Source organism: Acipenser ruthenus, chromosome 15 (assembly GCF_902713425.1).
Source record: "Acipenser ruthenus chromosome 15, fAciRut3.2 maternal haplotype, whole genome shotgun sequence".
NCBI lineage: Eukaryota > Metazoa > Chordata > Actinopteri > Acipenseriformes > Acipenseridae > Acipenser > Acipenser ruthenus.
Genome location: NC_081203.1, coordinates 30947664 through 30966193, shown reverse-complemented (window position 1 = coordinate 30966193; position 18530 = coordinate 30947664). Strand labels below are relative to the sequence as shown.

The following is an 18530-nucleotide window of genomic DNA, read 5'->3' as shown; positions in this document are numbered from 1 at the left end:
ACATTATTAACAATATATTTTTAACAAAATCATATCCGCCCACCACAGCTTCCACTTGTGTCTAAAAATGCTTACATAACCGCGATGATGCCAATCACATGCATTATTCTTTTTTGAGCTATTCCGTCAAAAAAAAATCTCCATTCAAGGTCTCTGAGCTTGCTGTCCTTGCTTGTACCAACAACTACGGTTTTAAATAAAATAAGAATATGAATAAGCTGTTTTTATCTTTTAGTAACATTTTCTCATTCAATTTGCAAGATGCATTTTTAGTTTTACTAGCAGTGTAGTTTTTTTTTTTTTATATCACTAATTGCTTGTGATGTGGATAATTGTGTGCAATTAAGGAGAAAACTGTTTATATCCTTGTGGTTTCTAAAAATATTGTCCATTTAAGGCACCCAGTCCTCATCATTTAAAAATCACTGCTGGGAACGGTTCAGACTTCATGTTGTAGCCAGTGGTGTTATTGTAACAAATGTAACTTTAAAATGGTTTCATCTCATTAGGAGACAATGCATGGCATTGTTGTGTCATTTTTGTTATTATTAAACAGAAACTGGTGGTTATCAACCAGCCGTTTTACAAGACTTCAAATGTGTTGCTCTTGGTTTTCATATTTCTCCCTTGCTTTTCTTAGAGGCAAATCAAACCAGTCTTGTTATGTCACGGAATGCTTAGACAAGTCAACAATACAAAAGAGTTAAAGTAACTGACTTAGCCGGTTTAAACATGTCATGATTAAAGTTACCTCAGGCATGTTTAACCTGTGGGTGTTTCCATAGAAACCAGGCAACAGCTAGGTTACAACAATGAAATACAACAGTGCAAAAACATGGTGCTGAAGGTAAGGGCTCTATTCAATCTTCAACAATCAACAAATGGAAAACGAATTTATATTTCACCATTTGTGAGAATCTCATCGTTTGAATCGGACCTACGTTTGTACGCTCAAGTTTCTTTGTCACATGTTAACATATTCATTTGTAACGGTGAATTTGTGGAGTGAATTTCTGCTTGACCTTTGACCCATACATCATGTCAGATGGCAGATGAACAATATAGCATGAAACTGTAGTTCAGGTGAACATCTGAAGTCACCACCGTGCAAACGTGCCAAAAGCCTGCCCCAATATCCATGTGTGCGGCGCTTTTGAGAGAGGAGACGACCTGTTATTTCTAACAGCCTCCTTCAGAACAGACTAAAAAGGCAAAACTACTGAAGACTTAATTGGTTCAACCTTAGAATGCTAAGCAGTTTGAAGATATGGAAATCTGAAAAAGCAACAAATGAGACTACAGTAATTTCAGAGGTGTTGGTAAAAGAGCGAGCACTGACTTAAGATCAGGAAGCAAGGGGAGCAAGTTAGCAATGTCAGACTGCAGCAGCCTATAAGGGACTTTACATGATAAACGTCTCTGTCACTATGTTCTAAGGTACCCTCATAAAGGTTTCCTGTAGTAAAAGCATAGCAAAGTGTAATCAAGCACAGCAAAAGCATAGGTAAGCATTGTAAAGAACAGCGAGGTATGGTAAAGCATATTAATAAACATGGTAAACTATGGTAAATGTATAGTATAACCATGGGAAAGGCATCGTAGAACTGCAAAAATACCATCCGAAAATACTGTGATCACAGAAAAGCTTCAGGTCTTTTTTTTTTTTTTCTTGTGCTGTATAACAATCATGATTTAATATCTCCTGATATGTCATTAGCTTCTGTTTAATATACAGTATGTGGAATGAATGAGCATATCTGGAAAATAATTACTATCTCTCCGCTTCTCAGTGGGTCATCTTAGCACAAATACATTACTGAGAATGTGAACTGCTGATTTGTCAAATCCATTTAAAACTGGTGTCATCCACAATCACAGTCAAATACTGTGCAAGATTTACAGATGTTTGGATATTTTTTCTTAGTTATATAATTCAAATATATACAGCTGTGAGGAATCTCCCTGGATTACATCAGCCAGCTACCCTTGGTATTTAAACATCAATATGTTGGTGACATGTTGATTAAAAAACAACCCCTCTTAGTAAGGTATAACTGATAGCTTCAAACTGAGTTAATGTAAAACTAAAACATGGATTTCTGTTGTTTTTTTTTTCGCCCAAATTGTGTTTTGGGTAAAATGACCTCAGATTTAATATATTTTTTGTGTAAAAAAAAAAAAGTGTTCCAGCAGTATTTCACTTAACAGAAGAGTCATTTTATCCCACAATACAACAGTTAAGTAAAGATCTGACTCATCTTTTTTATACTGGGTGCTGTAACACAAAGCAACTTCCACGATACTCGTTTCTGGCAACTGCAAAGCAGTTAGTCGTAGTGATAGTTCAAAAAACTGATTGAACAACTATCAGGAAACTGTCTGAATGTTGTTATCTTTACCTCACGGCAGGTAAAAGCTACCTAAAAGTTTCCTCGTATTACAGGCCCCTACAGAATGAGCAGCTTCTGCCTCTCCTAGTTACTCCAGTAGGGTACACTGTTTCTTTTACATTAACAGACCTAACACTCGCCGAGCTGAGACTCTATAGACACAGAATACAGAGCCAGCTGTGGTGAATTATGACAAGCACGCCTCGATACAGTAATCTCCAAACAGAAACTGCAAATGGAAGTTTAAAAGAGAGAGCCTTTACATTAGGAAGGGTTGGATTATTACATTATCTTGTGTTTCATTTCATTTTGTGTCTAGGATTGGCTTTATTAAAGGTTATATACATTAGGATGTTAAGAAAGAAAAGCATCACAATTGACTTTAATGTGAAAACGTGTACAGGTAAGACTTTATAAAAAGTTTCAAGACCACACAAATCCCTCTGTCAGGGTAATAGGCTTGGAGAAGGCATATTAGCGGAGTTTCTTCATGCATTTATAACTGGAAGAAATAACTTGCATGAAAGATCCCTCAGTAACTGAACTCACTAAATCAGAGCTACTGCATCCCACCCTGTCCTAATAACACCCCTGCCCAAGGTCTCTGCTGCTGCCAGTCCCGTAATACACTGTGAGGTCAAATGATTTGCTTTCTTTCGTACCGGCCTGCCTTCCTCCTCTTCATTGTTTGTCTTCCTCCGTCTGGTTTGTATTACCCAGAAGATTTGATAACAGTCTCAAGGGCCTTCCAGAAAGTGTTTGTGGTTCTGCAGTGGGTGAGGCACATTTATTTTAGTGGTCTTAGTATTCATGTAATTTACAGTACCCTGTATTTTACCCACAGGTATTGATAATGTCAGTGTAGTTAGCAAACACCATAAATATGCCAAGGCCTGTAACACCTGGTTTCCCTACCTCTAGATAAAGCAACTTGTCATTAAGGACTGCATACACAGGATTTATTATTTTAATTCAACTTTGAAAGAGAAAACATGTTTAAAGAATGGAATGAGTGACCGTGACAATACAAATATCATTAAACGTTCATAATGATTGCAGTTATTTCATCTATGTATCAATCCATTGATAAGAAGAAACTCTAAAGTAATCAGCCTGTCAAGGACTTAACTTTTGTGATTTCACATAAATGTTTCCCATTCTGAGTTGATGCAATGCTGGTACAGTACTCGTTTGAAACGCCAGACACTCATTTCAAACATTTGAAGTTGCTATGAAGATTCACCCATTACTTTGATTTGCAAAGTGTCGTGTGCCGTGTTTTTAAAATCTGCCTTCCCTCGGCTCGGCAAAGCGGTGGGTAGTTAGAACGAAGTTGTATTTACCGTGCGAGTCACTGCTTGCGATATCTGAAACGTTATAAAAGTTAACGCGACATCGATTTTGTTAATGTGTTTGTTTTATGCTGGTAACAAGATTGAATCCGGTAAAGCTCGAGTGTGTCTAGCAATCCATCCTTTTTAAATGTTTTTTTGTGAAATTGTTAGATTCCTGTAAAATGCCATTTCATTCCATTCTGTTTCCTGGAAACTCGTGCATTCCTGTACGGCAGAAACCCGTGCAACCCATTAAACAATCTGTTATGGAGATAATACACGCCCCACCTTTGTTCCCAGCCTTCCAATTTAGGGATCGGCTTATCGAGCATTCCAAAGAAATCCGGGAACTGCGTGCGAGTCCCAGTCAAAAGGGCTATAAATTCTCCATATATGGTCCAGGAAGTCAGTACGTGCTCGCTGTGACGGGCCAAGAAAGCAAACACGCCATGACGTCAGTCTCCTGACGCCCTGTACGTGCCTGGAAACAAAACAAGCCACTGCAGCGAGAGGCGCGGCGAGGCAAATAGTTCAGTTTTGTGCTGGAGATAGACCTTGTTTCACTGTAACCCAAAAGGAAAGTTTTCTGTAGCTTTGTGCTTTTAGAAAACACGTGCTTGGGTTAAATCAAAACCATGGATTGCTATATTTACTTATTGCTTATTAAATAACAAAATGGTGATCCATATTGGTTTAAAAACCCATGTTAGAAATATCAATGTGTTTATGTCAATATAACAAAAATACAATTTAAATATGGTATGTTACCCCCTGCGCAAGTAATACAGACCTTGAAGGCAGTGTAGTACAGTTCTAATAGCAAGTCCGTGTTTATGTGGTTCACAGTGGGGCACAGCATGGTAAACTATAGAAGAATGTGGTTAACAGACCATCAGTAATTATAGCTGCATGTAAAAGTGAAAATGATTGTTCAATACATGTGCTTTAGACATGAGCAGGTGGTATAAGATAATTCTGACAGTAACATGCAGGTAAAACCTGTGCTAACGATCACTTGTGGTTGGTGACCACAGAGTCTGTTTTAATTAGCTGCAGACAAGCTAAATAACTGCCCTAAATCTTGTATACATACTTTATTGCAGACGTCTTCTAATTGTATTTAATATATTTTATTAAGTGAAGATAATAAAAGGTGCAATAAATCGCCCTTGAAGAAAACAGAGAAATTTAATATAGAGCATTTAGATCCACCTCAGTTTATTCATATAGACCTTAAAAGAATAGCTACTACAGTCAGAACATATTCTGTTTATGCTGTGATAGTGACATGTTCACAATAGTGAATTCAAATCCTGTATTTAAAGTTGTAAAAAGAAATACATAAATAAAAATAATAATGAGATATAACAGTTTATATATATATTTATTGACCATATCATTGCAATAAGCAATCAATGCTTATTTGTATTTTCTTTGTTAAAACTTCACAAACAGGTCAACACTCTTAAAAGTAGAAAAATAAACTATCTTAAAATACATCTTGATAAATAATAGAGGACATGTTTTCATGGAAAACTATACATTAAAACCACTTTCAAAACAATGATGTCAATCACAGATCATTTACATTACAATGAAAGTTGAGGTATGCCAGTACAGGACATGTATATTTAAACACCATATTCATTTGTGTTATACAGTAACAGACTATTGCTATTAAAACACAATACAGTACTTATTGTTTCAACAGCTGCACAATTACATTAAAAGATCTAGCACCAGAAAATGGATATTGACAGTTCATTAACTTATATGGCACTGCTCAGCATGCTGTTAATACCAGATCATAATGGTTTTCTGTTCATGAGTAGGATTTCCTTGCTTTTAGCAACATTTCTGGAAGTAGTAAATACCGTTTTATTCTGTAAATATATATTTGTTTTAATATAAACCCTTGATCAAAGGCATGGATCATTGTCAAGAGCTGAAGATCTAGTCTTTGACTGTCCTAAGTAAGGGCCACTACAAGGTCAACAAAGTTGGAGAATTGAGAATATTTAATGCAGGGTCACTCTTGTTGATCCCTCCTTTAGGATTCTCTCCGCAGTCAGGGAAAGAATCTAAATCTGGATAGGTAAACGCAAAGGCAGACAAATATGTGGGGCACGTGGGGGTGAAAGTTACAGTTGGGGTGCTGAGGGGCTCCAGATCATTGGACACTGATTTGTAGAGGGTTTCCCAGTCTGCAACTCCAAAGGAACTAGACAAGTCTATGTCAGGAACTGATCGGGCGGTCTCCATGGTGCTTCTCTCTGTGGTCGGAAGAAGCTCATCGAGGGGCTCCTCTTTTAAATCCAAGGAAGGCTCTAGATCTGAAACACTTACTTCAGCACTGGAGCAAAGCAAGAGGTTTGAATTCCCTGAAATGGGTGTTGTTGAAAAGATTGACATCTCCAGGTCTTGGAGATTAGAAGCCCTTAGAGTGCTGCTTTGGACTTTGGAATCTTCATCTGCAGTGGCCTCCTGAGGGAAGCCTGCAGGCTCATGGAAGAAAGCATCTATATCTTCTGTCATTCTGCAGGCAGGCTGATGAGCAGCCAGGATTAATTCCAGCTTTTCCTTCTCTTTTAGAAGGTTGGCGATTTCAGTTTGCAGGGCTGCCTTGTCATCTTCCAGATTATCAGTTTCCTGCAAACAAAAAGAGAAATGAAAATGAATTGACCGTTGAGCAGCAAAATAGGCAGCCAACATGTTCCACAATTCATATATATATATATATATATATATATATATATATATATATATATATATATATATATATACAGTATATATAAAAGATTTGGAAATTATATTAGCATACTTACAGCTTGCAGGGTGTCAGTGAGTTCTTTCCTTCTGTTGCGGCACTTTGCTGCAGCCATTTTATTCCTCTCCCTCCTGATCTTTTTTTTCTCTTCCTCCTCCGGAGAAAGCTATTATATAAATTAAAAAAAAACACAATATAACAATTCTGAATTCTAGTTCTCTTTCTTTTTATAAAAATCTCTGTCGATCTCTAAAGAGTGTGCCAGATCTCTCCCGGTTTCTCTCTGCAGTTATGCTATTAATAGACCATTGTTGCAGACTCTTCATGACCTGAATTTAAAGTGGGTAGCTCAGCAAGGCACACAGCCAGTACTGGTCTCTATAGCGCACTCTCTAAATTGCTCTGGCAGCAATACCATTTTTTTTTTCTTTTTTTTTTTTTTTTTTTAGCTTGAATATAATATTTAGAAACTAGAGTTTCTGCAGAAGATTACTAGACATCCTAGATCAAAATAATTACCTGCTCAATTTTCCCCCTTCTTCCAATGCTTTGCCCTCTGGCTCCAGCAATTTTGGAACTTGGGACTTTATAGGGGTGTGCTCTGCTCTGAACAGGGGGAGTGGAGGTGATGAGGGTAGGCTGGACCATCCACTGCAAGTTTTGGCTGGTTGAAATTGTAGTAACAGTGGGAACAAACGGAGAACTGGAGACATCAATATCTGTGCAAAAATCCTGCAAAAACAAAAGCTCATATTAGAAAAAAAATAACAAAACCACTGGTGTAGCGTATATTTATGCAAATCTGTTTTGCATCATAATAAATGATATTTATTGACCATATTATTCTGCCCCCCCTCCCCCCGCTCTGACGTTCGTGTTCCTACTGACGCAAACACTGCCCAGGAGTCTCCCAAATGAAATCTTTTTTCTCAATGAACCTCTGTACAACCCGCAGTGCCTGCCTAGATGCAAAAATAATTCGCCAGGCATCCTAATTGTCTTGATTTGTATAGCATCTTAATGAGATAATCTAATGGAATTTAATAATCCTTCACTCTGATTGACTCAATTCAACAAATACAATAGCCTAAATGCCATATCCTGTGCATTCTATAGTACGTCCATAAGATCAGTACAACGTATTTGCAAATGCGAAACTAATGATATGCTATATTTATAACCTAATGTTAAAAATAATAGGTTGTATATGATTCAAACTGCAGATTCTTACGGTCAATAACATGTATATGATCATCTACTGTAACTGTTGGGACAGTAAGCTGAACAAGATACATTTTTAAAATAGTAAGTACAGGTAGTATTTCTTACCTGATGGGTATTCATGGGCGAGCCCATGCTGCTGACAGAATCAGACGGAGAATGTTGATAGTACGGTAGACTGTCTCCGCCAGGCGATGCGGTGCTGCATCGTGAAGAATCGCACTCGGTAAAGTTCTGAAACATTTCTGAACAAAACTGGGTGAAAAAATATGTCTGTTCGGAAAGTGGAAGCAAAAAGCTCGTTTTTGAGCTGCAATGAACGACTGTCTTCTCCGCGTCGGTTGTATCTCCCTCTTTCCAGGTTTACAGTCTTCCTTTCACTGCTGGATAGTCTGCTCGCGACTCCTTTTTATACTGAGATTTTTATGAATGAAATCTGTGCGGCGATTAGGGCATACCACTTGTGTGGAGGGGAGTGACTTCAGAAATGTGAAATAACACCCAGCGTTCTGAAACAGACAACAACACGTCAATAATTCATGCATTGAATTAAGGGTCGTACAATAAATCTGTATATATTTTTAATATCAAACCTAGATGTAAAAATCTGACCAAATCTGATGGCTCCCCCAGGTGCCTATATTGTAATGTACAGATATGGTCACGTGTGGGTGTTTTATAATACTGTATGTAGACTATATGTATCCATGCACGTACTGTATTCAGGAGCTATTAAAAAACGTGAATTATATAAAAAGAAAAAAATCGTGATCGTCATGTTTAATGTAACCAGTAAAGGGGCATTTGGGAATGCGTGTTACAATCCTTCCCTGTTTAAAAACACAGTACCTGTTGGTATGTTGACGATCAACAGGTGTTAGGAACTGGGACACGTTGATTTATTGCTGGATTAAAGGTATGTAAATCAACTGTAGTATAAGGACTGCAGTGCAATATCCAGCTGTAACCAGTCGTGCTGCCACCAATATACCCAGTACATGAACATGTTTATAGACTCCTAGAGAATAAACCCATACTAGAAACCCACAGACAATAGACTCATCAAACAAGCGCTGTAGATGACATAGAGTTTGATCTCTATGAAAAGGGAACAAAGTGTATGTCAAGAAGTGCTACCGTACAGCTTGTGTTTGTTCGCTCGGTCTGTAAATACTTACACTCTTTAGATGTGTGCTTATCTATGCCCAATCTTATCACAACGAGATTTATGAAAACACATTAAAATTACTTAGAAAGTTGGGTTCCATAATTAATTAGCAGTAAACTTACTGGAAAAGCGCAGGTAGTTCTTGAAAAATCTACTTTTTTTTTAACACATTGGAAGATGTAGATGTCCTCCTCTCTTGTTTCCTTGTACCTGTATAAAATAAGTAAGTTTGGTAACCCTCTCCTATGCTGTCTGTGAGTATGCGATACCTGTTGGGCAAAAGCCACCTGATGACAAGATGAAGTATAAGCTAAGTGTTTATACATGAGGAACCTAAGTAATTCATTTAAGAAATGCAGATTTGGTTTGCTTGTGTTTATTGCTTGAGGGGAAATATGGTGTGCACGGGTCATATAATACAGTGGCTGGCGCTTGTTCAGTTTCTCCAAAATAGAATTGTGAGGCCAGTTACGGTAATTTGGACTCTGGCTGAGAACAACCGGATCGCCCCTGCCTTTCCTGCAGTCTGTTTGGTTATCTCATCTCACGCGTGATATAACGACCTTAATTAAGCAGTTCTGCAAATGCCGCAAAGAATTCAGCTACACCACGTGTTACTCGCCTGCCATAAGGAGGGCGGTACTGTGACGCAATTACCCATATTTGGCATATCCTGTTCAGGTGGGCTGGACTTAACGGGAAAGCTTCAACAAGGAGCCCTGGGAGTGTGATCTTTTATTATTTATTACAAAGGACACACAACGGCGATTCAGTTCAATCCAATTATACAATACACTGCAGTTGATTTGGATCCATCGTTACGATGTCAAAACAAGATCAACAGCTCTTTAATAAATATAAAACAGCAGAGATATAAATAAGCGCCTCATCTTAAGGAATGTTATATTTAAATCATATATATATATTTAAATATAACATACATGCAATCATATTGTCAAATATATCTTTAACATTCATGAGTGTATAAATCTAAACCCACAGCCCATACCCATACGTATAACCCATATCTATACCATCAGTGTTAAAAACCGGGACAGCCTTGGCTGCGGAGTGTGTTATTGATCTTACAAAACGGACAAATAAACAACACGATTATGTTTTAAATTAAATATATATGTTTTATTCATATCATTCCGCAAGGAAAGTAGCCTTCTGCCTGTAGAATACGGTACGTAAATGTATAGACGTGTTTCCATCAGTACAGTAGCATGTCATTTTAATAGGTAGCACCCCCAGCTGTTTATGATCGCCTATTATTGCAGTTCGTTTGTGATGTTGTTTTCCCGGAACTAAATCGAGAAACCAATCACTCAACATATGTACTATTTATACACGTACAGACACCGCATTCAATTGAGTTAACGCTTTTTATTTACCCGCAGGAGTGAATTAAAGTTGTATGTGAAATATAATCCTTCGTTAATGTGTGTAATGTTTGTCTTACATTATACGTTGTCAACACAATAGATACTTTAAAAAGAAAAGTAAAAGTAGGCTAGTGCTTGCCTGTTTACTATCCCCGTCTCCACAGTTACTGTAACGTAATCGACAGGAAAGGGGTGGGGCGTTTCTATGACAACTTACTGTTTTCGAAAAGCAATACAAACTTAAACTCAAAACAAACATGGCATATGGGGAATGCTGAAACTGCAATATTTATCGTGTCAACAAAATAAATGAAAAAAAAATACACTGATTAAGGAAACTAACTTGAGTAATACAAAATTATTAGGTATTAAATGATAAACCAATCTCACTAAAACTAAATGTTCCAAAATAGTGTTATGTCGTCTGTATTTACTTTTTTTTTTCAGCAATAGCTACTCTGTTTTATAAATTCCAGAAAGTATATTGTTATCCAAAAATAATAAAGATGTCTTTAAACATGCCCAACGATCCACGAGATAATAACCAGTTAATAATATGATGCAAATTCATAGGGTAAAACCTATTTATTTCACCACCTGGGTTCAACAAGGACCAGTGTAAAGGTAGGAGTGTAGGATATTTAAACACTTTTAAACGAGCCTAAAGCCTTCCATTTCTGAAGGTATGTGTGGTGTTCCCTATGGGGAGATCCTGTATCGGTGGCAAGAAACACACATGCATTCACGTTCACATAGCCCCTGGAGCGATCAGGGACACACCAATAGGTACAGAACAAGGAATCATGTTTCTTCCACGCCCACTGTCTTATTAGGAAAGCAATGCTTACTGTCGGTGCATTTCTTAGGCACGTTGCTACAGTGTAGTTACACTTTGTTTAATCTTAATTCTATGAGATGTTTTGTTTTGTAATGTTATCGATTTCTAATTTTATATATACAGACACATTGTCGTAAAAGCACAACAGATACTTTTTTTTTTAAATCTATGATTATGTTCAAGTATGTGCCACAAGCAGAGCTGTTCTGTTAATCAGCTATTAGAATATCATATAGTAATATCGGTAAGCAATTATTTTTATTTACAGATTTATTTTAATTTATTATTCCTGTGTTGTATATATTTGCCAGTCTACTCCTGTGCTTCCCAACGATTTATTTAAATACTAAATTCAAGTCTGATATTTATGAAATGTAGCCAACAGCCTAGATGGCTTTACCAATATCAAACTGCATTGGTTTCATAAACAGCATTTAAAAATAAATCATAGTTAAAAAAATACACCATGAATCTGCTAACTGTTGCTGATCTAGCACCTCCTTCTTTCTAGTGTTACTCCTCCTTATTTTTTGTGTGTGATATTACAGCCTTGGAAGCCCTTCACAGGATGAATCCATATTAGGACATTTACGTCATTGTCGGGTTTCCCTTTCTAGAATGTTCCATTCTTGGAGGGGTCCACAAAAAATATATACTTATTTAAAATATATATTCAATGTGTTACTGTACAAATACCTATATTATTAAAATATGAAATATTACTATGTAATAGATCTGCTAATAGTTTGTTCGAGTTTTCTTCTCCTTTAAAATTTTCCTAACTTTTCAAGTTGCCCCTACCCCTATTTTTTGACGTATAATGTTCATTCATAAATTTCTGACAGAACGACAGTATAAAAAGGGTGTTGCACTGTCAAAGCCGACACAAGAGCGAGAGCTACCAAAGAGAATAGAGCAGAGAGAAATAAATAAATAACACAGCGCTGGAGTGACTACAAAGAGCAAAAGCATTACGAGAAGAACTTTGACAGCTGAATTTTTCAGTCTTCGATTTTCCTTCAGTTTTGAAGCGAGTCTTCTTTCGGGTTCCAGCTGCCATGATGTACCAGGGCTTCGGCGCAGAATATGATTCTTCATCCCGCTGCAGCAGCGCCTCTCCAGCCGGTGAAAACCTTCCGTATTATTCACCTGCTGATTCATATTCCAGCATAGGATCTCCTGCAAATAAAATGCAGGTGAGACATGCACTTATTATTATTATTATTATTATTATTATTATTATTATTATTATTATTATTATTATTATTATTATTATTATTATTAATAATAATAATAATAATACTCGTATTTTGTGTTGTACTGCATAAGGCATTTAAGTTGAGACTTATTATAGATTCAAGTTTAGTTCTGCAAATCTGAAGTCATTGTTGTTTACAGGAACGATACCGGTATAGCATTTGTGTCATTTTTTTTTTTTTTTTTTTGCATGAGGCATACAAAGTGATTATGTTTTTAAGTGTTTAATAATATCGTATCGTACATCTACAAATTCAAAGTTGGTGTTGTTATTCTTATTTATTTATTTATTTAGATATTGTGGATCATGTAAAAAAAAATACATTTTACCTAATGGATAGTTTCTGTGAATCTGGTAGTAGTTTGATTAATCTAGAGTAGACAGCCTTTCTGTACCGCTTCACTGAGTAAGATCAGAGAGAGTTGGCTGCAGGGCTGTGTGCAGCGCTTCAGAGAGAAAGTGGTTTTCATTTGGAACAGTCTGGCGTCATGCTGACATCATACTGTTATTTATAAATCGAATACAGTAATAATAGCACAGGGGGAGAATATCACATATACATAATGCTTGACTATCTATTACTAAATACCTGGCAACACAACAAATTGATGTAAAAGAACAGTTCATGAAATATGTTTCAAAGTGCTAAGACGGTCATTTTAAAACAATCTTTCTTTTTTGCTTTTCATAGGACTTCTCTGACATGTCTGTTTCAAGTGCTTCATTCATCCCAACTGTCACCGCGATCTCCACTAGCCCAGATCTGCAGTGGATGGTCCAGCCTACCACCCTCACCTCCTCAGTGGCCCCATCACACAACAGAGCACATCCTTACGGAGTTCCAGGTTCAAGCAGCCATTACTCCAGAGCAGGGACTGTCAGATCTTCAGGAAGCAGGGGACACAGCACTGGCAGAAAAGGGAAAATTGAACAGGTACATTTTTTTTCTTCCAGTAGTCAGAATGTAATGCAATAATATCCAGGAAGTAAATATTTATTTCCAAAAAAATTCCAATAACATAGAGAACATAAAAAGCATTATAATGAAGCATGACTACCTCCTATTTAAAATTCAAGTCATGAAGAGCCTGCAACAGCTTTCTATTAATAGCATCACTGCAGAGACAGAGAGTGAGAGACCTGCATTCAATCCCCATAAAGGGAAAATGATGATTGGTATAGTGATGCTGGGAAAACCCAAATAGAATTCCACTAAACTCTTTATCTCTTTGTATTTGTATAGCTTTCCCCTGAGGAAGAGGAAAAAAGGATGGTCCGTAGGGAGAGGAACAAAATGGCAGCAGCAAAATGCCGCAACAGGAGGAGGGAACTCACCGATACCCTGCAAGCTGTAAGTATTCATTATTCCTGGATCCCTTTTAATACAAGAAATATACATGCAGTGCATTTGTTAACATGTTTGTTGCAATAGCAGCTCACTCATGACCTCTCCCTTTGTCAACAGGAAACTGATAGCTTGGAGGATGATAAGTCAGCTTTGCAGACCGAAATTGCCAACCTCATGAAAGAAAAAGAAAAACTGGAGTTCATTCTGGCAGCCCACAAACCTGCCTGCAAGATCCCAGAAGATTTGGACACCTTCTTCTCTGAGTCTAGCGTTTCTCTACAGCTGAGTAGTATCTGCAGTGCTCCCAGTTCTCAGATCCAAAACACCATTTCAGAGTCCTTCACCTCCAATGAACATGTGGCTACCTCTTCCAAAGCATCCAGCTTTTGCACCAGCTCTGTTTCAACAGCTTCCACTTCCACAGTGAAGATGTCAGATTTAGACAGTTCCTTGATCTTAAAAGAAGAACCGTTTGATCTGTTTGCGTCATTGAAAGAGACCCCCATGGAAACGGCTAGATCTGTTCCAGAGATGGAGTTATCCAATTCCTTCTACGCAGCAGACTGGGAACCCCTCTACACATCTGTAGCATCTGACCTGGAGCCTCTGTGCACCCCAGTTGTGACCTGCACCCCATCCTGCCCCACATACACGTCTTCCTTTATGTTCACCTACCCAGAAGCTGAATCCACCCCTAATTGTGTGGAGGCACACAGGAAAGGCAGTAGCAGCAATGGCCAGTCCTCGGACTCTCTGAGCTCTCCAACACTGCTAACCTTGTAAGGGACTTGAAAGAGTTAAATACTGAACTTCCAGATCACAATGTTTATTACAATCCAGGATGTACAGATCTTTGGACTATGGCATGGAAATATCTAAAGTGATTATATATATATATATATATATATATATATATATATATATATATATATATATATATATATATATTAAACAGTATTCACCTCTTCCAAATATGTAGCAAAATGCATGTGGTTTCATTATAATAAATACTGCAAAATTTCTGTGAGTGCTGTTTTATAGAGCATGTTGAACCATGTTACTTGAACTAAAACATTTACTATAAGTTCTATTCAATTTATTGGTGCTAGATATTTCAAAGTTATATTATTTGTGCAGCTAACTTAAAGAACAATATATTAATGCCACTAGAGAGTGGTAAAATAAAAAATATATATGAAAAAAAAACTTACGTTTAGAATTCTGTTATCCACTAGGTAGAAATATATGTATTGTACACTGTATGTTTATTATAGTATTTATGAATACTGTATTCCTTGTCAAACATGGTCTGAATCTAAGTATGAAAAGAAGTTTTCTGTGAAAACGTTTTTATTGTGGTTTAATTTATTTATGAAAATGATATTTATATTTTTAATTTTATTTTTGTACCTTGGAAGTTTTAAAATGCTGGTCTATTTAAAAAAAAAACACATAAATCAGCATTGCTATGATATGGTGAATAAATACATACAAAGAGAGGCATGGTGTTTCCGGTGTTTGCTATGGATTTAATAGTTGACATGTTTAGTGATTAACCTGTAATTACATACAGTACAAAGAGGGAGACCCAAAAATAAATGTAAGTTTGCAACACTCAAGACGAATTTCTGATAATATCCAACTGTTCTTAAGACCCCGCGGCTACCAATACACTAGTTACTGTTCCGTTTCCATGGTTCTCATGAACGTCACAACAATAACGTCAATGCGTGGCACCTTTTTTTTTTTTTTGAGAAACGTATACGTTTGCGGCGCTAGCGTTGTGACGTTTCATTTCCGTGTCCATATATGGAGATGTTTTTTGACTGCAGCTCGAAGTGGAAATTTCTGGAACCTAAAACGTCAATGCGCACAGTACGGTGTTTGTGACGTTAGGCTGGAAATGTGCGCCGTTTCTATGGCGATAAATAGTTGTTTTCGGCAGTTGCTATGTAAGAACGAGAGCTCTGCCTGAAGGAGACGCGTGGCTTTGCTGGAGACGACAGGAAAACTAGCGATGAAGTGAATTGAATGGAAAAGTCCACGTAATGAAGGTGTTAGCTAATGTAGGTCCGAATCAGCGAACGGGTCAAAATACACTTAAGAAATGCATGCCGTTTAATCTGTGGCTCTTACAAGGAGAAACGATCACATTACAAATTCAAGTTTATATAACATTTGATACATTTGCATATGTATTCATCATAGATATCAGAACATGCGTTTCTGTTTTCTTAAAACGATTTTTAAAATAAAGGGACCGGCATCGGTGTAAATTGCTTTGTTGTCCCTAGGGTTCATTATCACACGTCCCAAACTGTCACTGGGAGTCATTTAAAGATTTTCAACCCCACATCACAATGCATTCTGGTACGTTTACCTGTCTCGTGTACCTTTCCCTTGTTTCTTTTCTTTAGGAGAAGCAGGACTACACTTACCAGAATGCATTGGGGTGTGAGTTAAAAACGCTGAAATTGTCCTTCACTCTTATGGTAACCCTAGCTGTGCCAGGGGCCGTGTGCTTAAAAGGTGCAGTAGTACCCAATAATACGTTTTTGATGAAGCAAGAAGAGAGCAAAGGTGGTGAAATCATGGACGAGAGTATTAAATATTCCCCAGAGGAATCATATTTTATTTTTAAATTAAATAACTGTTGTGTTTAATCATTTGTATTGAGCAGCGTGAAATTAGATTCATGTCTTGATTTATGTTATCTTTGCTAGTCTAGGTAGTGGTAGAGTTGCCACTAAAAGTATTTGCCAAACAGAAACGTCAAAGGTTTGATTGCCTTTTAATTCACTTTTCCATATTCATAAACATTTGTGCTGATAAATGCACAGGACAGCAGCACTGCATCCCCACTTATAACACATGATTGGATTTGAACAATTTGAACCTCAAGACGTCAAAAACGCCAGAAGTATACTTGAATGAATCTTGTTATCTTCATATAATGGTTTGAACAACAGCAAGCATTGAGTCTTTCACTATGGGATTTCACTTTCCATGTTTAATTTTTTGTTTTGTTTTAATACTTTAAAGATACATGTTTTGTCAAGCAGTGCACTCCAACTGGAAAAATGACCATGTTTTTTTTGTTTTATTTTGTTTTTTAGCTGGGTTTTGTTTTATGTTGATTTATTTTTCTCTTTTGCATTGCATTGAGTTTATCTTAAAAATAGTATTTAAGGTTGCAGGGGTTGATAGTTCTTCCATGGTTTTGTTTAGTCATTAAATAAACACCTTGGAATATTAGTACATTTGATATAAAAATAGCATATTAAAGGGTTCCTCCAGTCTGGGTCTGCTTATGTAAGCCAGTGCTTTTGGCTGCTTGCTTGATTTCACAAACAGGGTATGTGCCAAACCACAGCTTTGGTCATCTCACACAAACCTAAGATCGTCATCATAGATATTTATGGAACTTATAGAAAAAAAACTGTTTGTTGTGCACCTTAAACACAAACACCAGATGAATACTAATGAACTAGATTGGATATTTTCAGAAACTTTTATTATATATGTTTCGGAAGCTTCAAATGTTGTTCTTAACTTAGATTACGCTATTTCTAATTCATATTACATAAAGAATAACATTAAGATATTTTTATATATAAAATATACAGGGCAGATTAAATAAATGTGACACCCTTGTTTGGCATAGACTGATTAGCTCTTGTCTTAAACTACCTAATGTTACCTTAGGTTGGGTGGGCCAAGATTAGGGCTGATCAGGGTATGTGAAGCCTACTCATTATGTTAAAAAAACATTTAAATGGAGACAATTCAAATTAGGTGAAATTGGTTGAAAACATCGGTCTTTTGTTTTATAGTAATTTATAAACAGACATTATGTGTAGAAATCTACCACCAGGGGTCAAACATGGTCATTGTGACTAATTTCCCACCTTAAAGACACATCCTGTACAGGTGTGGTCATATCAAATATAGGGGACTATCTTCACCATGGAAGATCTGTATGGATCAACAGATTATATTTTCAATGCTACTTAGCAGACTGGGGGTTCTGAATTCAGCAAATGTAGGGTTAAAACACAGTATTTAATATTAACAATTGCAAATATCACCAAAATGTAAAGGCATGAAATAAAACATGACATTGGCATAGAAGCTTCGCTCTTTATAATGGTGCTATTAACAATCTCACTGCTGAAAGAAATATGGAAGAGTTGACAGAGCAAAATAACTGTTTTGTCTGTGTTATAGTGAATTCAAAATTACACATTCATTTAATAATGATACTGTGTTCTGCACAATGCCCACATTGCATCAGGAAACATAGAGTTTGTTTACGGATCCCATATATTACTATTTTAAAGTCTGTAATGAGTCTAAAACAAATACATAGACGAACATTTAAAAAAGGTGTAAAACATGACGCTGATGTTTAAGTTGGAAAATAATCCAAAGGCAGGCAGTGAAAAAAGCAAAACTCTAAACACCGTAGGCAGCCCATGTTGTGAAACAGGTTTCAGCTGGTTCTAAGCCAGAAAGGCTGAACAATTAAACAGGCTTCGTGACACAGGCGTCTGTCTTTGGTTTCAGAGCATTACTTGTTTAAAGCTGATAGGAATATGATACTAATGCAGTAACACCTTATCATATCGCTGTTATTTTGAAAGGGCAACACAGCTTGTCGTTTCATCATATGGGAAGGATTCTATAAACATGCTCTTTGTACCCATGATATTTTTTGATGAGAACAGTGTACTCCTGTATCCTCTGAAATTGTTACATTGTTTGCAAAAAGAACACTACACCTGGATGTATTTACCCACAACCCTCCCCTTTCTCTTC

General features: G+C 36.8%; 2 protein-coding genes across 2 annotated transcripts; one reads left to right on the top strand and one right to left on the bottom strand.

Moving 5' to 3' along the window:
* Positions 1-5094: 5094 nt before the first annotated feature.
* On the bottom strand, positions 5095-8136 carry LOC117422116 (protein c-Fos-like). Its single transcript, XM_058987869.1, has 4 exons — positions 7821-8136; positions 7011-7223; positions 6550-6657; positions 5095-6373 (listed from the first exon to the last, which is right to left on the bottom strand). Exons 1-4 carry the CDS (start codon positions 7953-7955, stop codon positions 5708-5710), a joined length of 1122 nt encoding a protein of 373 aa, XP_058843852.1. The 5' UTR covers positions 7956-8136; the 3' UTR covers positions 5095-5707.
* Positions 8137-11991: 3855 nt separating this feature from the next.
* Positions 11992-15215, top strand: LOC117409032 (protein c-Fos-like). The gene is made up of 4 exons (XM_058987868.1): positions 11992-12302; positions 13056-13298; positions 13608-13715; positions 13830-15215. Exons 1-4 carry the CDS (start codon positions 12165-12167, stop codon positions 14493-14495), a joined length of 1155 nt encoding a protein of 384 aa, XP_058843851.1. The 5' UTR covers positions 11992-12164; the 3' UTR covers positions 14496-15215.
* Positions 15216-18530: the final 3315 nt, after the last annotated feature.